This window comes from Sarcophilus harrisii, chromosome 2, assembly GCF_902635505.1.
Source record: "Sarcophilus harrisii chromosome 2, mSarHar1.11, whole genome shotgun sequence".
NCBI lineage: Eukaryota > Metazoa > Chordata > Mammalia > Dasyuromorphia > Dasyuridae > Sarcophilus > Sarcophilus harrisii.
In genome coordinates, this window is record NC_045427.1 from 173,597,366 (window position 1) to 173,624,071 (window position 26,706).

At 30.7% G+C, this 26,706-nt stretch overlaps 1 protein-coding gene across 2 annotated transcripts in view; it reads left to right on the plus strand.

Annotated features, from left to right (window-relative positions):
- The window catches only part of CSMD1 (CUB and Sushi multiple domains 1), a 2,563,917-nt gene that overhangs the window by 1,215,148 nt on the left and 1,322,063 nt on the right, over positions 1–26,706 (plus strand). For both annotated transcript variants that reach the window (XM_031949178.1, XM_031949179.1), the window contains exon 4: positions 16,455–16,649. In XM_031949178.1, coding sequence (XP_031805038.1) covers positions 16,455–16,649 — 195 coding nt within the window. The remainder of the gene's footprint in view (positions 1–16,454; positions 16,650–26,706) is intronic.

The following is a 26,706-nucleotide window of genomic DNA, read 5'->3' on the forward strand; positions in this document are numbered from 1 at the left end:
AATGTAATGGTTTTTAGTCATCTCCCGAGGTCTTTCTCTGGGTGTAGCTGGTTCAGTTCATTACTGCTCCATTGGAAATGATTTGGTTGATCTCGTTGCTGAGGATGGCCAGGTCCATCAGAACTGGTCATCATATAGTATTGTTGTTGAAGTATATAATGATCTCCTGGTCCTGCTCATTTCACTCAGCATCAGTTCATGTAAGACTCTCCAGGCCTTTCTGAAATTATCCTGTTGGCTTTGACCATTTTTCAATTGGAGAATGGCTTGATTTTTTATAAATTAGAGTTAATTCTCTATATATTTTGGAAATGAGGCCTTTATCAGAACCTTTGACTGTAAAAATATTTTCCCAGTTTATTGAGAAGAAAATATTTATATAGATCTTACCATGTTCCAGATACTGTGGTCTGAAATCGCAGAATCTTCTGGGAATAAAAGGTAGTCATTCCTAGTTTAATCTTAATCCAAGGTCAATTAGATTTAATATCTAGGTTTATTTCTTCTGTAATACTAGGTAGTGTGTAATTAGGAATTAAAACAATTTGGGAGGTACATCTTTTGAAAAGTATACATCAAATCCAAAGAGAAATAACTATTGAATTCCATATTTATTTGGATTACCTGTGCTACAGTTCCCCTTCATTTACACTGAAAATCAAGAATGGGTTTTAGTTCTTTGGCAATAGAGAAATTTTAACATTCACAAATCATTGAAAGCACAGTATGTACCAAAGAAACATGCTTTACATTTTTAAGTAGAGTCTCTTCTTAATATCATTTGATCTATTTATGTTAATCCAATAATGGAAAGAGCTTTTAGGTTCAAATGGATATGGAAATCATAAATTAGCAATAGACCATAGCTCCATAAACTGAAACTGCTTACCTCAATATGTTTCATTTAAAACTATTTTTAGAAAGTAACTGTCAGCATACAGGAGACTAATTAAATGAGGTTAGAATGAATGACAGCCAAGAATAAACTAATAAGAAAGTGTAATGCAATATAGATGATGTTCAAATTAATATAACAAAACTGTGGTTGCTTCTTTTTCTCTTATTAAGTTTTATCTGATTTATTTTTGGTTTTCAGGTTTCCTCCCTTGACTATGTCATCCTATGTTGTTTATAGCTAATTGTTAGATGTGTAAATATTTTTTAAAATGGCAAATTTTGTCCATTCAAATCAAAATCTATTTAGATAAATATCTTTTTTCACAATATACAGAAATAATAATAATCATAATCATAAAAATATATCTAATACTCCAAAGTTTGTAAGTGAATATATACGAGGTTATATATGTACAAATATATATGTTCCATTTATATTTTTACATTTTTTGCACACACATGGGCTTATTTATTTATTAATCTACTTATATATTTATTGAGATAGATTCTCTATGTTTGAATCCCATCTTTATTGTTTCATGTTTTTAGCCTCTTGAGGAAGCCAAATGATTTCTGTGGAATTTGTTTTTCTTCCTCTTTAAAATAAGATAGAATAGAATAACTCTTAGGTCTCTTTCAGTTCAAACTTATGATTGTATGTTTTTATGAAATTAAAATTAAATAAATAAACTCATATTTGTCATGAGTTTCTTCTAGAAGTAGTTTTCATACTGGGAATTCTCAATAATGAAGAAATTCTAAATTTAAACCAAAAATGAAAATGAAAAGATTTAGAAATAGAAGAGAAATGAAAAGTTCTCTATTACAATGTCCAATTTAGCACATGGAGTAAAATGAGGTCCAAGATCACATAGCTAATAGGAACAAATGTTATATTTATATTATCAGATAAATAAGAATCACATATTCAAGGTCCAAAAGAAATCATAGAAAGTGACATGAAACTTCCTTCAGGGTGATTTTTGAAAAAAATCTATGTTAATATTTCTTTTTTTATCTTTCAAACATAACTCTGTTGGGTCCCACCAAGCCAACAAGACTTTCAATGTGATTGATAATTGATAATTATCTAAAGACGACTCTGACTAAGTATAAATCTGGACTGAAAAAGAATACTTTTGTTGTTAATATTTTTTGTTTTGCTTAAAAATTCATAAATATCATTAAGACATAAAGCTAAAACTATCAATAGTCATATGAAAAATACTCTAAATAATTAATAATTGGAGAAATACAAATTGAAACAACTCTGTTTCAATAACAATAACCATACGTATAACAATTCGTACCTATAAAATTGGGTAACATGACAGAAAATGAAAATGACTAACGATGGAAGGAATTTGGAAAAACAGATATACTGATAAACTTCTGGTGAAATTATAAATTGGTTCAATTATTCTGGAGAATAATTTGGGACTATGCCCTGGAAGACTCAAAAAACAGTGTTAGTTGACCTATCAATATTGCTACTAGGCTAGGTTACCATAAAGATTTTTTAAATGATTATAATATACAAAATTTGTTTTAGGAGTCCTTCCTTTTTGATTTGACAAAAAAAAAAATGGAAATTGAGGAGATGTCCATAAACTGGGGAATGGATGGACAAGTTGTGGCATATGAATATTATGACATACTATTGTACTAAGAAAGATAAAATGGCAGAAAAACCTGGGAAGGCTTAAATGAACTGATGCAAAGTGAAATGAACTTACCAAGAAAACATTTTACATAATAACAGCAAAATAAAAGATTTTAGCTGTTCTGATCAATACAATGATACATGACAATCCCAAAGGACTCATGATGAAAAATACTATTGACTTCCAGACAGAGAATTGATGAAATCTGAGTGCAAATTAAAACAGATTTTTTTGTTTTATTTTTCTTGCTTTTTTGAAACAAGGCTAATATAGAAATACATTTACATGCCTTCAAATACATTATAGGTATCTGTTTAGTTGCTTTTTCAAGTGTAGGAAAGGAATTTGGAAGATGGAGAGATTTGAGAATTTAAAATAACAATTTAAAAAACTGAAAAAGAAAAGATATAAACATACTATAGTCTATGATACTGAAGAGTATGCTCTAGAAAATTATATCTTAGAATGTGAAATGTATTTTGTTTATTGTGTTTGGTAGGCCACGTTAAGTTATTTTAACTGAACTCTTAGATTTGATTGTACTACTCCTTGGATTGTGGCTTTTCAAATTATTCCCATTATAATAATTTCCTTAGGGGTCATTTATTCTTTCTTGTGTTGTCTCTAACAACATGAATAATTCTAAAATAAGTAATTGTTATGTTATTTACAAGGAAAAAACACCCTGGATAGTTATCCTTTAGTTGCTGACTACAACTGCTACTTGTAGATCCTATTACTTTCTTCCAGGTTTGATTCTGAACTTCCTATTGATTATTATCTTCTGGCCCAAGTAGGAGAGTAGGAGAGTAGGAGAGAGGCTTTCCTTGCTCAGAACCAGTCCTTTCAGTCTGCTATTATTACTTTCTGTTGATTACCACCAGTAGAACATTGCTTCAAATTGTATTTTCCCTGAAGCTTTTCATCTGACCACATGATACATTCTGATTATCTTTCATCATACCAAGCTACAATTGCTTTGGCATCCTCTCTCATCTAATTTTATCACATGAGACACAAGCTGTATCACTCCAATTCCCAGAGTACAACAACAATTGAGAATGGCTTCAATTACACAGAAGAAATGCTAAAGCTTTTGTTCAAGATCTGAAAATTGTTTTAAAAATCCCATACTATGCTTAATATCTCTGTTAATTATTTTGTCTAAATTTTTAAAATACTATTGATACAGTTTTTCCTGAGTTTTAAGTTGCTTTGGATTCTGTAAGATTCTGGTGAAAACAGAAGTATTAATTCTTTCTATTGAATTATGGGTCATTGGGATGAGTAAAAGATTCCCAATCAGAGACCTGTTTCAAAACTTAGCTTTGTAGCTTACTCACCATGTGACTATGGCAAATCACTTAGGTTCTCTGTGTCTCAGTTTCCATAGTAATAAATAAGTGCTGTTAAAGGGGTTAGACTAGGTTAGTAAGGTGCCTATCAGCCTTAAATCTGTTTTGTTCCTACTACTTGAGAATTCAGTGTATTTACACAAAGACATACAAATCTCTGTGTGAGCACATGTATATGTGTGCACATATGTGTATTACTTTTTGGGAAGGCGTGTTACAAATACATACTATTTTACTCTCCACTATACATGTGGAGGAATTTGCCTTCATTATTCATATTATGCAGCGTGAGTTATTATAGAGCTAGGAGAATCACATTCCTATATGCTTTTTCTCCTGGAAAAAAGAGATTCTTTCACTCTTTAACATAAGTAAGGCCAGAAGTAGCCACAGAAAAGTAGGAAAACTTTGAAAGTTAAATGTTGAATTTATTATGATCAAAAAGAAAAGCAAATTCAACATAATAGAGAATCAGTTTCAAGTATAAGCCTCTTGTTCTACAATGTACATATATATCTTTGATTTATTTGGTATCTGTTAAGTAAAGAAATTTTAAAATGGTAAAAATAAATCACTTTCCTGATGTTCATATTCACATCCTTTGACATCTTTCAGGCCTGCTTTTAAGTGATTCATTTTCTAATGACTAAAATATTGTATCATAGGAGTGATTATCTAAGAATCAATGAATAAATATTTATTAAATGTCTACTATATACTAAACACTTAGTTAAGCAGTATACAAGAAGATAAAAAATGAAATAGTATTGCCTTTTATCAGTTTTCATTTACCTAGTGGAGTGGAAAGATGGAGAGACAGTAAATTCAAAGTATATACAAAGTATATACAATGTTATTTTAAGGGGATAGGAAAGTACTATAAAATTCTTATAGAAAGAAGTTCTTGGTTGAGCCTTAAAGGGACCTTCACTTTCAAGGTTGAATTTTGACAAATAAAAATATCAGGAATGATGTACCAAAGGATGTACTATGATATATTATTATTCAGAAAGGAAGCAGCTAGATAGCACATTAGATAGAGCAGGAGTCAGGAAGACCCGAGTACAAATGTGGCTTCAGATACGTAATAGCTGTGTAACCTTGAGAATGTTACATAACCCTGCTTGCCTAGAGTTTTCTTAAATATGGGAAATGTTAGTATCTACCTTACAGGGTCATTATAAGGCTCAAATGAGATAATAATTATATAGCACTTTGCACAGTACTTGGCACATATAATAAGCATTATATAAATGTTAGTTATTGTTTTTGTGGTTAAAATTTTCCTCATGTAATTTCTGTTATGGGAAAAATATAATATGTGCATACAAAAATTTTCATATTCAATTTAGGAAAAAAAATAGCATTATTTTTACTATTCTTCCCACTCTAAACCATATTTCCTACCTTTAGTTCTTTCTCTGCATTTACTGTTAGATATCTTGAAATTTATAATTTTTCAATTTTATTTATAGTCCAGAAAGCTAACTCAAAAGTATGCTTTAAAGTGAGGATAACTTAACTGGAAGAACTTTACTTGTTATATAATAACTAAAAATGATTTAAGAAGCAAATGTACTGTTTTGCCAAAGGTATTCAATTTCCACAGTCCCCACAAATATATACATACATATGCACACATACACATGTATATTTATACATACTGCTTCTTTGGAGTTTGAGGGAATAAGAATAGAAAAGACACATTCAGAAGTATATTGTCCCATATTTAAAGTGAGAAAGAAAAATTCAAGATATTGCATGCTAGTTAATATTTTCAATATTAACTTTTCCATATCCTTCCCTTTTCTGGTAAACAACATGTAGAATATCATGTTCACTTTGTGATGCTACATTTCATGAAGGACACCAACAAATATGGTAAAATTAAAGTTAGATTACTTCTTGGTCTCAGAAAGCATAGGTATAATTCCCCTTTAAAAATTGAAAAGGAAAGATTTTGCTACTTTTTCCTGTCAAAGATAGTCTTTTTCACATTCAAATTCCATGATATCTGAGGACCTTTTCTACTACCATGATTTCCTGAATTTTGTCCACTCTCACATTTTTTAACAAATTATAACTTTTTCTTTCAGAAAATGCATAAACTGTGTACCTTATCACGGATGCATGCCCACCTCAATATAGTTCATTGTGAACCTAATCATACATTTTCTATATATTTTATTCCTTTCATTTTAAATATACTTGCTCATTCTGAATATCCATTCCTTAAGGAGACAATGTATTCTCTTCCCTCTCTTGCTGACTCAGTACATCACAGTATGGAAACAGTGGCAATTAAATGTTAATTACTGACTAGATCTATCTCCCTCTGTTTAACTCTCCTACTCCACACTATGATTTAGGTATATTATTGTTTTGTGAAAGCAATCAGGAACTGTGTAAATCTACTAAATTTTCATTTCAACATTGAGCAAAATAAGACAGTAATATATGGTAAAAGTAAATCATACCATCTATCCTATATATATATATATATATATATATATATATATATATATACATCTATTATGTATATATGTGTGTATCACACACACACACACACACACACACATACATACACACAAGAGAATCCTCATGACATAATAGATGCCAAAGATTCAGGGCCTACACCTGGAGTCTATTAGCTCTATAATCCTGAACAGGTCACTGAATCACACATCTCTCTAAGACTCTAATTTGCAGACAAGTCATCAGTCTCCATGAGTTTTGGTGGTGTTTCCACTACAAAAATCCCCTACACTAAAAAAATCACAGGTCTGGCTCACATTCTGCCTTACATTCACAGGTAAGCTGCTGGTGGTGCTACTATCCAGGTCATCAGCATACAGCAAACAAGTGCGTCCAAATCTGAAGTGGTTTATATGGCTTATATTTGACGTTTCATTTGTTTAAATTGTAAAGAGACTACTGGAAAGGCAAAGTGTAAACAAATAGTCTGATACAAGACATCTGGGACCCAGTTTTCCCATGAATGCATCTAATGAAATTTCATTGATTGTAGACATGCTGTTAAAACTGTTGCAGCTCCTCAGTTACATTTCAGAAACCTTCTGCGCCGTGGCTTTCTGTCCCTATCTAGTAATGAATATTAATGCTGTATTTCACTTTAGCATCATGTTTTCACGTTTCTCTTGGAAAGGGATTTAATATGACATGCATTTAATCATTTCCACCATTGGGTTAAAGGTTTGATGTGATATTCTAATTAAGCCACTGAATTGTGACCATATGTATTTGCCAGATTTGTAGTGTTACAGAGGGAATTCTCTGTGAGCATAATTAGAATGACAGCCAATGTTTCTAGTTATGGCTACACAAGCTTGGCTTATACAAGGGCCATAGTGGCAATTTGCCAAGAGACAAGGCACTTCTACACTAAGCACTGAAAGGGCAACACCCAGGACTTCTTGAAAAATATTTTATATTATCTACTAATAGCCTTAAGTGCAAAATTCCCATGATCCCAAAAATATTTCTCCTTTAAATTTTCAATATAGAAGATAAGTCAATTTCAGATATGCAGAATTGTGGAATTGTTGTAAGTGTTGTAAGGGACCTTAATAGACAACTATTTCAATTCACAAATAAAAGGAATCCTCTCAATCATTTACCCATCAGCCTCTGATCGGAGGCCTCCAGAGAATAGGAAGTCAGGACCTCTTAAGACAGGCAATTTCAATTCTGAATAGCAACAATTGTTAGGAATTTTCTCCTGACACCAATTTCCCCCTGTTTCTCCTGGTTATACCCTCTAAGACAAATTTGAACATGTATAATGTTTCTTCTATGAGATATATTTTCAAGTACTAGAAGACATTTATAATTTCTTGAAGCTTCCCTTTCCGAAGTTAAAAAAAATTTACTTTTTTTTTTTTTATTTGATCTTTATATTCCATAGTTCCAAGGGCCTTCATCATTCTGGTTACCATCTCATGGACATTCCAACTATTCAGTGGTATTCTTAAATTAACTGTGAAACATAAAACTGATAAAACTACTAAAAGGAATCTACTAAGGGCAGATAATAGTGTTATTATGTTTTTCTCTTCCTAGAGATGATAGCCTCTCAACTAGAAGATTGAATGGGTAGCAATTTCTCAAATAGTCATTGAATTGGAGGAATATGACAGGTATGGGGTGGGGAGAACATTGTAAATACAAAACAATAAGTATAGACCATTTTATCTTCTCTCAAAAACCTCATAATCTTATTTGAGAAATAGAACTTAAAATGCAAAGGAAACAGACTATAACAATATTTTAATAAAACTTCATTCATAAACTATTTCTAGTCATATGAAAAGATGCTCCAAGTCATTATTAATCAGAGAAATGCAAATTAAGACAACTCTAAGATACCACCACACACCTGTCAGATTGGCTAAGATGACAGGAAAAAATAATGATGATTGTTGGAGGGGATGCGGGAAAACTGGGACATTGATGCATTGTTGGTGGAGTTGTGAACGAATCCAACCATTCTGGAGAGTAGTTTGGAACTATGCTCAAAAAGTTATCAAAATGTGCATACCCTTTGATCCAGCAGTGTTACCACTGGGCTTATATCCCAAAGAGATCATAAAGAAGGGAAAGGGACCTGTATGTGCACGAATGTTTGTGGCAGCTCTCTTTGTAGTGGCTAGAAACTGGAAACTGAGTTGGATGCCCATCAGTTGGAGAATGGCTGAATAAATTGTGGTATATGAATATTATGGAATATTATTGTTCTGTAAGAAATGACCAACAGGATGATTTCAGAAAGGCCTGGAGAGACTTACACGATGATGCCGAGTGAAATGAGCAGGACCAGGAGATCATTATATACTTCAACAACAATACTATATGATGACCAGTTCTGATGGACCTGGCCATCCTCAGCAATGAGATCAACCAAATCATTTCCAATGAAGCAGTAATGAACTGAACCAGCTACACCCAGAGAAAGAACTCTGGGTGATGACTAAAAACCATTACATTGAATTCCCAATCCCTATATTTATGTCCACCTGCATTTTTGATTTCCTTCACAAGCTAATTGTACAATATTTCAGAGTCTGATTCTTTTTGTACAGCAAAATAACGGTTTGGTCATGTATACTTATTGTGTATCTAATTTATATTCCAATATATTTAACATCTACTGGTCATTCTGCCATCTGGGGGAGGAGGTGGGGGGTAAGAGGTGGAAAATTGCAACAAGAGGTTTGGCAATTGTTGATGCTGTAAAATTACCCATACATATAACTTGTAAATAAAAGGCTATTAAATAAATTTAAAAAATTCATTCATATTAAGTTATAGGACACTATAATATTTGTTAACTGAATATAATTCAGTGCCAGAAATATGTATACATATATATTATCAGCAAAATGTTATAGAGAGGTTAAAGAAGGAAAATATTAACATAGGCCAAACAAAAGAATAATAGAAATTCATAATTTTAAAGGAATACTTTAATAATCTTGTCTGGTTTCAATCACTACTTACAAGATGAAAAAAATATTAAATCCTGTGAATAACTTGCCCAAATTCATACAACTAATAAAAGAGCTTGAATGAGAAGTTAGGGCATATATATGTTTTTCATTACAATTGGTCATATTCAAATATCAATTTTGCCATCTCTTTCCAGATTTTCTTTTTGCCCTTTGACAACTCCAATATACTCCTCCCTGAAGGATTGGCCAGTGATAATCACTTCAATATATTCCTACAAAAATATGTATTCTTACCTGAAATAAATACTCAGATTTATACACAAAGTCACAGCTCATATTAGTAAAAAGATTCTCTCATAAATCACTGTTGCTCAGTCATATTTTCTGTTGTCTCTGTCTTTCTATGACCCTATATGGAGTTTTCTTTGCAAAGATACTGGAGTGGTTTGTCATATTCTTCTCCAGCTCATTTTATAATTAAGGGAACTGAGGCAACAGTGTTAAGTGATTTACATGGAGTAACACTACCAGTAAGTGTCTGAGGCCAGATTTGAATTCAGAAAGATGTGTCTTTTTTACTCCAAGGATAGCTATACTTGTGATCCATTTATATTAAGGTTCCAGTACACTCTTACTCACCACAAATCTATTCAACAATGTATAATTTACATTTAGAATCCTTTATGCGTATTTTTTGCCATCAATAGTGGTGTTAGGGCGAAAATCAGATAAATTTCTAATAGGGTATGTGTGGTATAAAATAGAAACTTGACCCATGACTACTATGAATCTATTTCTACTCTATCCATACCTGTGATACTTTAGTTCTAACAGTGAAACATAGCAAACATTTTGACTTCTTTCTTTTAATTTTTTTTATTTGAATTTGGGCATTCCTTGAAATTCTTGATATTTTTTCTTGTGAAGGAAACTAATTGTAGCAAGGAAGATATATAATTCACCTACAATTTCTTATTAGAGAGCAAACTAGAGCTCTGAAAATTTAAATGACTTCCCTAGCATCTGCACTCAAACCCATGTTTTCTTTAAGTTGACTCTATCTACATCATGTTATGGCATGCTGTGGCAGCTAATATATTTCAAAGACACCATCATTTCATAAGGATGTTGAGACATCAGAATATCCAATTCTAACTTCTCAGAAGTTGTTAAAAGTTATTTAAGCATTTCCTACTTTTATAATACAAATATTTTTCTTTTGTCTCTGGCCTATTTTTATTAGAATATTTATATTATTGTGAGTTATTGTAGTTCTTCATGTCATTCTCTTCTGTATTGTGTAATTTTATTTTCTCAAAGTTTGGAGGAACATAAAATTTTTGTCACAAAGTCTTATTTTGTTTTTGTTGTTTTCAAGATAAAGTTGCTTTAAAATTTTGAGATTGTAAACAATGTAACCAAATATTTGATATAGACAAATCATGGCATTTTGTGAATTCTTGCATATTTCATAGAGCAAGGTTGTCATTTTCATCTCTCTTCCTCTCCAACAGTCCAACAGCTTATTCTGTGGCCCTGTTAAAACCTCTCATTTCTTGGTGCTCTCAACAGATATCAGATTAGGAAACAACCACAATACTGTATGCTGTGACAAGTCCAATTTGTAGAATAGCTTATTTGCATAGATTCCATGTACAATTGGCCCTGCAAGTTTGTGATAGCTGTTAGTTTATTGCAGTCATTATCTTTGGCAAATTAGTAAATAACACATTGCTGTCTATGAATACTGTCATTTTAATATTGGAATAGAGAATCCATGATACATGTGAGTAATGTATTATAAAAAAAAAAAAAAACTATCACTAACCTTCTTAAATGCTAATAGATTAGAAAGTTAGTCTGAGAAAACCAGGAAAAAATTCAACACTTCTAAAGTTTCCTACACTTGGAAGCAAATCACTGGAAAGTTGTTTCTTTACTCATTCCATCCATAAGATTTAAATTCATTCAATGTTTCAGTCTTCTGAGCTCCCCTGAATTCAACAGTGCTGAATAGTTACCTCAGATATTTTGCCACAGTAGACCTAAATCTTCCTATACTCTAGGAAAAAAAAAAAAAAAAAAAAAAAAAAACTATAGTCAGATTGGTCATGTTATGTAATGATTTATTAAACTACTTTTCTTAAATTTTAAACAATCTTACTACCTTGATTTATGAGAGTTGAATTAATCTCAAAATTTTCCTTTTAAAAAGGAAATAAAATTCTCTAGAACAAAAGTGAGAATTTTACATTAGAAAACCAGTGCTCGCTCAATGTACTCCACACCAGGTTAATGGCAGATTGTCCCAGACAGTAAGAATCTTATGCATTATACAAAAAATTGTAGAATAATAATGTTGAAAGGACCTTCATATAAATGATCAAATTTAACCCTTTATTTTAGAGAAGAACTTGGCCCCAAAGAACTGAAAAATCATTTGATTCCAAACCCAACATTTGATATTGTACTTCTCCCTCTCCCCAAACATACTTATAAAACTCAGTATATGCTACCAATAAAACATATCTTCTCAGATACATTTTTTTGTGGTCTTTATTTTTTTATTATTTTTTAAGTATACATGACCAAATTGTTATTTTGCTGTACAAAAAGAATCAGACTCTGAAATATTGTACAATTAGCTTGTGAAGGAAATAAAAAATGAAGGTGGGCATAAATATAGGGATTGGGAATTCAATGTAATGGTTTTTAGTCATCACCCAGAGTTCAGATACATTTTTAATCGACGAAACAATATGAAAATTTTCGTCTGCTTTTGATAAACAAATTTGATGCTTCCTTCCAGCTCTGTTCAATTGATATTACCAGTGAGAATACCTTCTTTGTTGTCACAGAAGGATTTGAGAAATATGAAGTTTGGCTTTAGAAAGAGGGTCCTATTTTTCATGGGGGAAGGAGAATGTTCAAGTCTAAACACTGAAATTGTTTTAGTGAGTTCTAACTGCTTTAGAATATTTATCATATTGGCAAAGAAGAAAAAGTTAGACAATAAAATTCAAGAAAAATTGGAAATATTTTAATAGCATTTAAACTCATATGCCATAAGTTTTAAAAATCATAATCCATTTTGTGTTTCTTTGAGTGGATATATCAAAAGTCCTCGGCAAGGACTTCAAAATTTACCCAAATACCCAGAGATCTTTGAAACCTGATATAAACATAGGGATATAAAAGAAGAGTGGAGAAAGTGAGAAAGAGAGAGAGAGAGAGAGAGAGAGAGAGAGAAAGAGAGAAAGAGAGAGAGAAAGGAGGTGAAAAAAACATATGTGTACATATATATAGTGTATACGTCAGTGTCTCTACATGTAAGATATGTGGCAATACATACAGGGATTGTATTTGTGTTTGAGTGGGTGTTTCTTTGTGATTGAGTGGGTAGTGTAGAGCAAGCTTCTTAAACTTTTTCCACTCGCAACAATTTTTCAACCAAGAAATTTTTATGTGACCCTGGGTATATAGGTGTATAAATAAGTATATAAAGCAAACACTTATTGATAATAAATCATATTTTGTATTTTTATGTTTAATATGAATATGTTTAAACTGCTGATCAATGTATAAGATTTTGAGTGATATCACAGGACATTCATATTAGATATCTGTTTTAATTATTAGCATATTCAATTAGTTATTATATTTTTAATAATCATTGTATTTAAGAGATTAAAATGTTACAGAGATTTTAAAACATGGAAAATTTAGCTATATAATAGAAAAGATTAAAAAGAGAAAGAGATGAGAAGAGAATATGACAAAGATAGCAGATGATCCAGGGGCAATATTAATGATGAATAATAGTAAAATCTAACCCCAGGCAGGAAAATGTAGTTTAAATTTATGAAGAAGAATATTACAGATGCCAGTGGTACCAGTGATGGATTTTTAAAATATTCTTGTACAAGATGCTATAAAATGGTGTCATTTAGGGAGTATTGAAATGGGACACCATTTTTCTTTTCCTAGTATGCTGTAATAAACAACATGAGGATTGTTTGTCATACATTACCTCATACACTGAGAGTAAAAGTTCGTATTCCTGAGTCATATGCTTTCTATCATATTGAAGTTTGGAATTCAGATGCAAAAGAGTAAGTCTATGCACTTGTTATTCTAGAGGATACACAAGTAATAATTCAAAGAAAAATTGAGTGGATACTGAATCTATTATTTATTATGTATGTAAGCTTGTTTAGTATGATTAACCTCTCTGTCTCAGATTCCTTATCTATATAAAGAAAGCAATGAACATGATTACTTTCAGTATCTTCTTGTCCTGAATCTTTGATCTTATGATCTAGTCCTTATATGATGAACTATCTCCTCATTCATCTCTCTTACCTTGAGTCCTATCTTAAAATTGGATTCGTGATCTGCTGAAGGGCACAAAATTGAGATCAATACTTTTTACAAATCTACATGACATCCCTATAAATTAGGAGATTCAAAAATTGTTGTAATGAGACAAAAGAATATGAAAAATGGCTTTACAAGTATAGGTAGTCCTGTCCCCAGCTTCAAGAGAACAAAATATAACTCAATAGCCTTGTGTGAACACCATTACCAGAGCAGGTAATTATCTACTTAACTAACTACTAATTAGTATGGTTTACTTTGGATATTATACAACTTCTTGAACTTCTTCTATAATCAATTTTCTAAAATATTGACCTTTCTCCATATCATTTGATCTTTTGTATATATATATATATATATTTCCCCTTTGGAGGTATAAGATGCTAAAGTGGGAGACAAGTTCCTGTTGTTTGGTTTGTTTAAAAAAATGGTTATTAAGTTAAGAAACTAAAATTAAAATCCAGTTTTTGCTACTTCCTATCTGTGTGATCCTGAGAAATTCCTCTGATCATAAATGTGTAATTGAAAAGGAATATAAAATTATCTAATTCATTCTAATAAGTTTGTAAATGGAGAAAGAGAACACCAGAGAAGATAAATGAATTACCCAAGTTCATAGGGTAATATATATTAGATCTAGAATTCAGATCCAGAACCTTGAACTTTCCATCTGGAATTCTTTGTGGGTTTTTTTTTAACTTTTTGAATGGGTTATTTTTCCTCCCCAATTAATAATTATTTGTTTTTTCATCCTCTTATCTGTCTTTCACTGGGGAAAAATACAATGTCCTTGTATACTCAAAACAAGTTCCCTTGTTTGCCATATCAAAGAAAGGGAGGATGTTTGTTTTTTACATTTTGAGCTATCACCTCTTTCTTTGTCAGGAGGGGGATTGTATCTATTATTCAGTCATGTGGAATCATAGTCTATCATTTCATTGCTTATAGATCTTAAGTCTTTCAATTGTTTTTCTTCACAATATTGTTTTATTCAACTGGCTCTGCTCACACTCTGCTTTAGTTCATATGTCTTCCCCAAAATATCAGAAACCTTCCCTTTGTTCATTTCTTTTAGCATAATAGCATCCCATTACATCCATAAATCATAATTTATTCAGTCATTCCCCAAGTAATGCATTCTTTTAGTTTCTAGTTCTTGCCAACTCAGAAAGAATTACTAGAAATGTATTTGTATCTCTGTATTCCCTTTATTTTTCTTTCATATCTTTGAGATATACTATTAATAGCATTATTACTGTCTAAGTAAAAATATAGTTTAGTGACTTTTGAGCATACTGTACCATGCTGCCCTTGCTGAACCTTGATTCCCTTACCTTTCAAGTAAGGATACTCAGATTAAATAAGAAAAGGGTTTTGTACAGCTTAAAATGTTACAATAGTGTGAGTTATTACTCTCATTATTTGTAGCATATAATTTTAATTATATAATGAACTACCAGTAGGATTGGCAGATAATAGGCACATCACATACACTTGTTTCTTCCCCTATTCTACATGGCTTACCTTTGCCCTTGGCACTCTCATGTCACTTTCACAATTTGTGAAACATACACTCAATGAGACTTCATATTCCCCTCCATCAATGAAAAATAGCACATCATATTGACTTAATATATGAGTCTTTTTTGGGACACAAGGAGGTTAAATCATGTGTCAGAAGTAAAAATTGATACTGAATCTTCACCCTTTTTTGATATGCCATTTGCCCTTTTATTTGTTATGATTATGATATATTACTACAGAAATTGCTACAGTGTCATTTGAGGTATTTTGGAGGGACAGGGCAGTACTAATGATTATATTTTTATAATTGCATATTGAAAATGATTTCTTTCTCATATAATTAATAAAAATTTGTATGCCTTCCTAAAATGTTCACTGGGAAAGTTATTTCTTTGGAAACCGTAACTATCTATAATGATAATTCATAAAAGGAGAGCCAAAAGAAATAGTGGTTGCCAAAATATTTGAACATCTCTCAATTAATACAGGACTGTATCAACTATATTGAAAATCTATGTAATAATGAAACGCCTTCTCCATGATAAAGTTTAGAATTTTCTGAGTTGTTCTGAGTATTACATTGTTGTAAATACAGTATGTATGTTTTTGGAGCATTATAAAGAGATGAATATTGACTCTCACTCTCAAAAAATAATAAAATCCTGATTAATGCTGAGCTCTACCATAATATTACAATGTGGTCAATAGGGTAATTTTAGAATGTTGAAGTGATCTGGATTTTAAAATTGAGTCACATTTTCTTAATTTACTATGGGAAAGAGAAAACAAAAGTGAGAAATGCAATAGTTTGTGTACCTTAGAGTAAGAGTCCTCACTTTGAGATTCATGAATTTGAACAGGAAAAATACATCTTTACTTTTACAAACCTGAAATAAAAAAATAGCATTTTATTCAATTGTGTGTCCAGCCAATAATATATAGGAAACCAGAGGTTTTAAGTAAAATACCAAAAAAGGTTTGTAACATAAAAAGTCAAAGAATCTTTAGAGGCTTCCATGAAAACCTTTCCTTATATAATTCCTCATAGTTAAGAAGTTATCTTGTGTTCTTCACAGTTGTGTGAGAGAATTATGTTGAGTTTAAATATCAGGGAGAAAGTCTATAATTATTTTGTCTTATTTTTCATTGTTTTTTTTTTCTTCCCACAGTGCTACCTAGCCATACATGTGGAAATCCTGGGGAAATACTTAAGGGAGTCCTCCATGGAGCCAGATTCAACATAGGAGATAAAATTCGATACAGCTGCCTTTCTGGTTATGTCTTGGAAGGTCATGCTATGCTTACCTGCATAGTTAGTCCTGGCAATGGTGCATTATGGGATTTTCCAGCTCCATTTTGCAGAGGTACAGAATGCCTGCTAACTTACAAGGGAAAAATATAGTGTTGCTAATCAGTCAATACATAAGAATGCATATTTTAAAATTTCTCTCAACAAAACATGGTTTGTGAAATAGGATAAATTTTCAAAAATGTTAAGTAGATCTGATATTAATAAAATTATAGTCTGCAGTAATATTGAATAGGGAAAATGTAAGCCTAAATTAAATCAAACATTTATTTATAGAATTAGAGTTGAAAATGATTATCAAAGTCATGTCTATCTTAAGTTACTAAAAGAATTGACTAATGTTATTTTTGAACTCCTGTCACTAGTCTTGGAAAGATTGTGGAGGTCAGAAGAGATTCTTAGGATTGGCATATAATAGGCATATCACATCACACTTGTTTCTTTCCCTGTTATAGATGGCTTAATTTACCCTTGAAACTCTCACATCACTTACACAATTGTGAAACATACACTCAATGAGACTTTATATTTTATATTACAAAACAAGTAACTGAAATAAATGGCAAAGCTACAACTATATGCTCATTGATTTGTTTGGAGGGGGAAAGAGATTTAAACTTTAGAGACCTGGTTTTTATAAATAGGACAGTCATAGATGAATGTGAGAATCCTCACTGAACTTAAGTAATGAGGGATTAGGTATGCTACATTACTCTGATATGGTGATGAATTTATGAGTTCACTATGCATACTCGTCATTTCAATGCAGATTAAAATGCATTCACAATTTCTAATCTGGTTTAATCTCTATTTATATACTTGCATAAATGCTTCATAAAATCTCTATCCAATAAACTTAATACTTTCCTCTAATGATTTTTAATTACTTCACTATTACGAATGCATTACTTAGTAGTATATTTGAGTCATGATAAATCACTCTCCACAAATATTTCTATTTACCCTCACAATAATCCTGGGACATAGGTACTATTGTTATCCACATTTTGTAGATAAGGAAAATGTGGCTAATAGTGATAACTTGACTTGCCCAAGGTCCCACAACTAATATCTGTGTTTGGATTTGAACTCAGGTGTTCTTGACTGCAGGTTTATCACTCTATCCAATAGGCCATCTGGCTACCTCTATTCCTAAATGACTTTTAGGATTTTTTTTAATAATATGTCTCATTTTCAAATCATTGCATATAATATTTTGTAGCTTGATAAGAAAAACCATATGAGTTTCCAGAGCTTTTGTGAGTTATCCCCATTTTTATATATTAAATATTGTGATTGTCGTGCTGTACAAATCACAGCTATATATTATCAATGAAAAATATTAATGATTTTTAAAATGGAGAGAAAGATAACTGTGTTAATAGGATTTTTGGAATCATATAAACTACTGTTCAATTTTCCAAAGTATTAAAGCATGCTGTCTTTCTTATATTTCTTACTGTGTATATCTCATTGTCCATCTAGAGTGCCTGCCCAAGAAAAGAAGGGAAATGACTTAAAGTTTTAAAAAAAGATCCTTAATAATAGCTAACAGCCATATAGTAATCTAAGATTTTATTTCTCTTCACAATCCTATGTGGTAGATACTGTGAACCAGTTAGTCATTAAACATTTTCTTATGACATACTATATGCCATGCACTTTAAATACAAGAACAACAACAACAACAATAAAAAATGAAACATAATATGATTTCAAGTATCATGCATTTTTGTTTGTTTTTGCTTTTTTTGATTGTTGTTGATTTTGGGGGGAGACATGTAAACCTAAAATTTTGTACAAATGCAAGTTGAAATTGGGGAGATAAGGAGTGCATTAGAAGCATTAATAACTAGGGGTATCATAATGGACTTTGGATAAGAGACAACATTATTTTAATTTTATGAATAAGGAAACAAATACCTGAGTGAAAGTGTCCCAAGTCTATTAAGTGACATAATCAGAATTCAAGCTTAAGTGCTATTTCTTAGAATCAAAAATTTTTTGTTCATATTTCAATTGTGGATATATTTATATGTTTTTCTCCTCCTCTCCTTCCTTCTTCTCTTCTTCACTCTTATCCTTTTCAATTTACTCTTTCTCTCTGGCTAAAGTGTATCTTCTTAAGTCTGATTGTGATACCATTCATGAATCTTAGATGAGAATCCAGTACATTTCATGGATTTTTCTATTCACTCTCAAATGCTTGAATTCCACCATAGTTGACCATCATTGACAGTTATTCAAACAGCCTTTTAGTCCTTGTGCCTTCCAAAAATAAGTTGCATTCTCTCTGCTACTTCCCTTTTGCCAATGGAATTCTTTGTTGAATCAAACTTTAGGGGTCAAGTACAAAGAAGAAAGAAAAAAAAAAGAAATATGGGATGGGCTCTTCCAATCTACGATATATATTACTAATTCAATACAGCTATTGAACTTAAGAAGTTCTACCCTTAAAATGAAGTAACAGAATGTGCCCTTTGAAATCTCAGGAGTTAGCCCTGTGGGGATTAGATTATGGAGATTAGAAACACAGAAATATCTTCCTCTAACCTCACTATAGGGTTTATTAATAGTATAGAGACCACAGGCAAAGAATTCACCTACAAGGATCCAAGAAGACATGTGTTTTCCTTGTCAGCATCATTTGATGTCAGTTTTATTCTAGTTCTAGAAAATAAAGCTTTCAGAAATACTTATGATATCAAAATCTGTTCTTTTAATAAACACAAACCAATTCAGAATGGCTTCTAGGCTATAGAAACTATGTTATTTAATGTTGAGGCAGGCAAAAGTGACCTTTTAAAAATGCACCAATTGATGTTAAGCAGACCCCAGGCACTTTCAGTAATTCAATCATGAATAGAATACAGAAGGATACACAGAAAGATTGGTACAATTAATTTGTTGTCAGATTATAATATAGCTTCATCAGCTATTCTAACTGCTGTTGTCTTCATATGTCTTCTCTTTCCTCTGCAGGAAGAGACCCAATCAAGGCAACCTAAACCAATTTATCTAAAGTCAATGATGATAATAGTTCAAATTTATATAACACTTGAAGGTTTACAGAGCATTTGCATTTCAGAAATTCTGTAAATAAAGTTGTATGTTGTCTACATTTTATAAATAAAGTAACTGAGGTTTGAAGAGAGCTGGTCTCACAGCCAAAACCTGAACTCAGGTACTCCTAATTCCAAGTTCAGGGCTCTAACTTCCTATATCTATATCTATATCCATATCTATCCATGTATACATACGCAAATATATACATATATATACATGCTATATATGCATACATACTCTATATACACATACATATTATATATATATATATATATATATATATATATATATATACACATATTCACTCATGAAGTACAATTATTTTCAACCCTTTACTAAGGTTGTCATGAGCACTGGCTACAATTCAAGTTGAGATTCCATAAAACGGCATTTCTGGTTGTCCTTGGGAACAAAATTAATAAAATTCTGCAACTCATTTATGTCCTCTCTGAGGAAAAGCTGAGAATGATCCTTCTATCCAGGTGCAACTTCTAGGTCTTCCTGTTTCATTTATAGTTAATAAAACAGGTCAATGTAGATGTAGCTTGCTTTCTGTAGCCAGATATCAACTTACTGGTCACTGAAAACAAATGATTCAACATTTAAACTGTTAATGTTCAGAATAGTTTGTACAGATGATCAAAAAGATTGTTTAATCTTTTTGCCTTCTAAACTCTTTTCATACATTCTGTCAGCATTAACTTGAAAGTTTATAGGCCACTTTCCTCTTTACAAGATAGAGGATCATTTATAAATCATAATGATAATAATAATTTTATTTATGGGCTGCACAAATACCAAAACTGCTCCTCTAGTAAGCAACCTAAAGCTTAAAGACTTTTCTTTCCTTGGGTGTGATGGTCTTCAAATAGAAGGTACATTCAGCTATAAGATACCTAGACAAATTTGAGACATGGGCCACCTGATTCTGAAATGATAATTTAAGTTTGTTTCTCATAGTGAAATGAACCAGTGGGGCTGTTTTGTCCTGTCACAGTAAAATTTCATGGATTCTGAATTTTACCTTTATTTCCTGATGACAGTTTTTAAGTCAAACATTAACTCCTAAAATTGTGAGTCACATGTTCAATTAAGGGATATTCACTTCAGTAAATTGTTATCAAAATAAAGTTAAATATTCTGTGTATACAATGAAATTGGAGTTGATTAAAACTCAAAGATTTTCCATTAAGTCAGATTTCTAAGATGGAGTACTTTTTTTCTTAAGCATCAAATGAGAATCGATTCTTATTTTTAATTTCAAGATTTTTTTTTCTGTTCATTTATTTTTTGGCTACTTACTTAAATTTATTTCTCTGCCTTCCCCAACTGTTACTTCTTTATTTAATTTCTCTGTATATTTTCTTCTATTTCCAACTTTCTTCATTCAAAAATAAGTTGATATTTCATGGCTTAATATGTATATACACACAGATATAAATCTATACAATGTACACATATTTATGTTATATATTGCATATGGTATTGTTGTGGCTGATGTCATTTCAATCATGGCCAACTTTTTGTGCACTGTTTAGGGTTTTCTTGGCAAAGATTCACAACCTAGAAGGCAGATTTGAATTTAAGAAAATAAGTTTTTTCTGACTATAGGCCTGAGACTTTCTCTATTGTGCCACCTCACCTCCATAGTGTGTGTGTGTGTGTGTGTGTGTGTGTGTGTGTGCGTGTGTATGCAGGCATATGCATACACTCACTATGTACAATATTAGTGCATATATACATATATATATATACATACATGCTTGTACCTATATGTTTATGTGTACATGAGCATTGTTTTAAAATCACATAGGGATATTGTGAAGGTATAGTAAGCAAACACAATCCACACATTTATATATTTGTATAAATATATAATGTATATGTGTTTGTATACACAGGTATATATATATAAATGTGTGTATGTATATATATATATATATATATATATGTATATATGTTTGTGTGTATGTGTATATGTGTATGTACGTTTGTATGTGTATTTAAGTATGGATATGTGTTTGTCTCTCCACATAAGACAGCCAGGTGGCACCAGGGACAAAATCCCTAACCTGGATTAAGGAAGACTCATCTTGAGTTGAAATCTGGCCACAGACTTATCAGTTTTGTTACCCTGGGTAAGTCACTTAACCTTATTTGCCTCAGTTTTCTCATTTGTAAAGTGAAATGGAAAACCACTCCATTACCCTTGCTATAAAAAAAAAAGCTCCATAGGGGTTATAAAGAATAAGACCAGTTGAACAACTAAAGCAACATATATCATATACTTACTAAATCTACTTACTAGATATATATGGGATCTCACTTAGTTCAACAGTCCCATTTTATAAATGAAAGAAACAGTGGTTGAGGAAAAAAAATGACTTGCTTAGGGTCATCAAATACACCCAAGTTCATTTACTTCAAATACATCCTTTATTCCATGGTGCCATTTTGATTCCTTCAAATCCCTTTAAATTTTACATGAGAGAATGGCAGAAAGAGAAGCAAAAAAAAAAAAAAAAAAAAAAAAGAAAGGAATTTAGAGGTTAAAAGGGAAAATGGAAAGAGTGAATAAAATAAACCCACATGTCTGAAATTTAATTCTTTTTTCAACTTGACATAGCTGAACAATAGAAATTTCAAATAGCATTATATACTTATTAAAAACCAGTCCAAAGCAAAATTATGAAATGGAGAAATTTAATATTTAAGACCTTTATATATTCCCTTTCAGCAACATTTTTCTTCTTTATCCCAGGGAGATATTCTATCTTTTGCCATTAGAATTATAGGATAATAATTGAAGAAGAGAGAATGTTCAGGGTCAGTTAGTTAATTACATTTATATTATAAGTAATTTGAGATCTAAAAGTTAAATGACTTTTCATAAATCATACCAGTAAATGAAATGTTGGGATTCAAATGCAGATCTTCTCTCCAATCATTCTTGTGAGTGTGATTATATTGGCTAATCCCTTATATTAATTTTTATTCATTTATTTATTTAATTTTTGCTAAGGCATTTGAGGTTAAGTGACTTGCCCAGGGTTACAAACTAGGAAGTATTAAGTGCCTGAGACCATATCTGAGCTCAGGTCCTCCCGACCTCAGGGCTGGTGCTCTATCCACTGCACCACCTAAAGGCCCAAAATATCAATTTACAATAATATAAAATGGAACCTCTCTTGGAGGAAAGGATTTAGCATTTTAACTAGGGACTCTTTAGTAAAATTTTGTCAAGTCCCAGTGGAATTAATTTTCAATGCTTAGAATGATATTTTTGTAGGTATTTAAAAATAAAGATTTTACAATTTTATACTCAAGCTTTTTGTAATGAGCAGATGTTTCCTCTTAAATTTAACTTATTTATAAACATGTTAGCTTAGCTTCGATTTTCAAGGATTAAGCTTGAGAAAGGAGTAAGCTAAAAACACAACCTATTGAGGCATTGTGGCAGCAGATATTTCAGATTTAAAAATGTAAGAAACTGCTATTATAAAATTATAAGATAGATTCCAAGTAAATTGGCAAGAATAACAAGGCTCGTATAAGTACATTTTACTGAATTTATAAGTGAGCTTCATTACCTCCTGAAGAATTCCAGTCCATTAATACTCTTGTAAACAGATTGAATAAATGTGGTATAAATGTTAGCATAATTAAATGGATTTGTACCTAGTTGAACACATCCCAAATATGCCAATGTAAAGTGAGGTAGATGATGGCTTGATATGACTCTTTTCTCAGACATATTGTCTTCAATATTTTTAATCAGTGACTTTAAGGAAGATATATAGTTTACTAAAATGCTAATGAAAAGAAAGTGAGAAAATACATAATTTACTGACCACTAGGAATAAAGAATATCAATAGATTGAAATGAAAAGCCCTTTTCTTTAAGATATGGAGTGCTAGGTGATGATTAGAAAGGAGAGAAAACTACTTTACTTTAGGAGAGTCTCCATGTCTTTTAAGTGATAGAAAAAAACAAGAAAGTAAATAAACTTTTTACTCCAATTTTCAAAAATAAATACCTCTAGAGAAAAAAATATGAAATTTAAGATATTTCACTATTTCAATTATGGTTCCTTAGATTAATCATTCTAGTAAATGTGGGGATGAGGTATATTATGAAGTCTATCTTTATCTGGACTTAGAAATGGAAAGTTTAAAAAGTTATGGCTATGGAATTTGCTATTAAATTGGAGATTGAGTGGACAAAAAGAGGTAAGAGGGTGTCTTATTTAAATAGTTGGATTGACAATGGAATCACCTAAAGCAAAAGAATTATAACAATGTAGGACTGACTACAAAAGAGGGGTATAACATGACCAAATGATTTGGATCTGGGAAAGAATGAAAGTGAGGTTGTATTGTTAAACATTTACACACACACACCAAAAAAACAACAAATTCTTAGTAAGTTCTTTCTTTTAATAAGTAAAAACAGAAGTGAATATTAATATAGAATTTTGTTGACCACATTTAAAAATCATAACATTAATTATAATGGGAAAAATCTGGCCACAAAATGGAAAAGTAAGGCAGCATGAATTGGAGAGAAAAAGCTTTGCTATTGGCTATAAGCAACAAATATATATAAAATATAAACTCACTATAAACATTTAAATGAAATAAAATTTCAAATAAACATTTAAATAAATAAAGATTTTAAAATGAACATTTAAATGAAATTAAAAATTAGAAATAAAGTTTATTCTAATTTATTCTAATGCAGCAAAATAAAAACAAAAGGATGACAATCATTATTTGAGAAAAGGCAATACTAAAAATATATCCACACAAGTTATATGAAGAATTAATGAACTAAAGATAATGAAGTAAAATCATTATTCACAATGTGAACTGAAAGACATATATTCCTAAATAGGGAAAGAAAAAAGTTACAAAAAGGGAGAGATAATAATTTATAGATTATTAATAATTATAAGTGATTTTCAATTGCTTGTCAATTATTTCAAAAATTCAACTTTGTTCTATGGAAAATATAATAGCAAAATGAATAATAAAAAATTTATGGACTTAGAATGTTGATGAGGGAATCTAATATACATTAAGAGCTTACCTTTATACATTTTAAGCATTGACCATCTTTTTAGATGAATTAATCATATGCTGGAACAAAAGGAATTGTAAATAGATTCACAATGAAGGCACTATTAAATATAATTATTAGACAGGCAAAAATAATAAAAATTTGTTAGTTGACTAATATAAAAGATGTACAAACCTAAGTAAACCAAAATGTTATATTAAATAATGAAGTTTTCAAAGAACAAAAAGGACATTTTTAAAATTGTATTTGTCAATTCTTAGAAAAAAAAATTAGATATTATTGAAAGGTAAAATTAATGTATTCAGAAGACAAATAAAAAAGAACACTGAATAATAAAACATATATCATAAAATTTAATCATGAAAGTAAAAAATAATAATAATAATAAAGTTGGGGGGGGAAATATTTTTCAACTGATAAAAAAGGAGAAAGACCCACGAAATCAGTAAACATTGTCTAACATATTAATAAAAAGGATAGTTACAAAGATTAAAAATTATAGAAGAAAATTCACAAAAGTTACATAGAAAATAAAGAAAAATATTTTAAAATAACAGGATTAAATTTATGAAAATAAAACTAAAAGTAAAATTGATACGTTGTTTTGACAAATATTATTTTTAATAAAATAGGAAATGAAAAACTACACCAAATTTCAATAAGATGAATGTAATACATCATGAATAAACTTCCAAAAGCAAAAAGTCTTGATCCAGATGGATTTACAAATGAATTAAATTTAATATTATCTTTATCATCATCATCTAAATTTTTCAAACAGAAAGAACACTCTGCAAAATTCTCTTTAAAAGGCAAATACTAGAAACAAATACAGAATAGCATAGAAAGAAAGGAAATAAGAAAAAAATGACATGAATGTTATGAAGTAGAATACAACAATAAGTTTAAAATAATTGATGAAGAGCAGGTTTTATTTATATGAAAAACTGAAGGAGAGTTTTACATTAAAATATCTAAAAAATAATTTCCAAAATTTAAAATATATCCCATATCAATAAACATAATAAATGTGTTATATAATTCCCAAGGTTTTATGAAATAATATCATTGAAACTATAGTCTGAAGAAAAGACAGAGATTGGGATGAATTTTTGCAATCAATAGTTATGATGGGGAGGGGCAGAGTGACATAAGTTGGTCTCCAACTCTCCAAAGCTGTCTTGAAAGAATTCTAAAAGTATCTTAAAAGAGAGTTAGAAAAAATAATAAGGAGAAAAGCGGGAAAGGAAATGAGAGCTCTGTTAAAGGAAACACAGAAATTATATGAAGAAACCATTCCTTAAAGAATATTATTTGGCAAAATAGAAAAAGAAAGCAACTCCTTGAAAAACAGAATTTCTGAAATGGAAAAAAAAGTCCAATGAATAAAACATTTAATTTAAAAGTTCAATTGGCCAAATGCAAAAGGAGATAAAAAAGGTAATTGAAGAAAATAATTTACTACAATTGGAATTGAATTAATGGAAGTGAATGACTCAATGAGACAACAAAAATCAATCAAACAGTACAAAAAAAAAAATCAAAGAAAATGTAAAATACCTGTTGGAAAAAAACTGATGTGGAAAATAGATACATGATAAACAATCTAAGAATTTTTGAAGTACCTGAAAAACACAATGGTCAAAAGAGCCTAGACATCATCTTTCAAGAAATCATCAAGGAAAAATGTCCTGTTGTCCTAGAACCAGAGGGTAAAATTACCATTGAACGAATCCACTAATCACCTCTTGAAAGTGACCCCTGAATGAAAACTCCAAGAGAGTTTTCCAGAATTATCAGATCAAGGAGAAAATACTGTAAACATCCAGAAAGAAACAATTCAAATAAGTAGCCATAATCAGAATTACACAGAACTTAGAAGCTTCAAATTTAAAGGATGGCAGGGCTTGGAATATGATATTCTAAAGGGCAAAATAATTTGAACTGCAACCAAGAATCAACTATC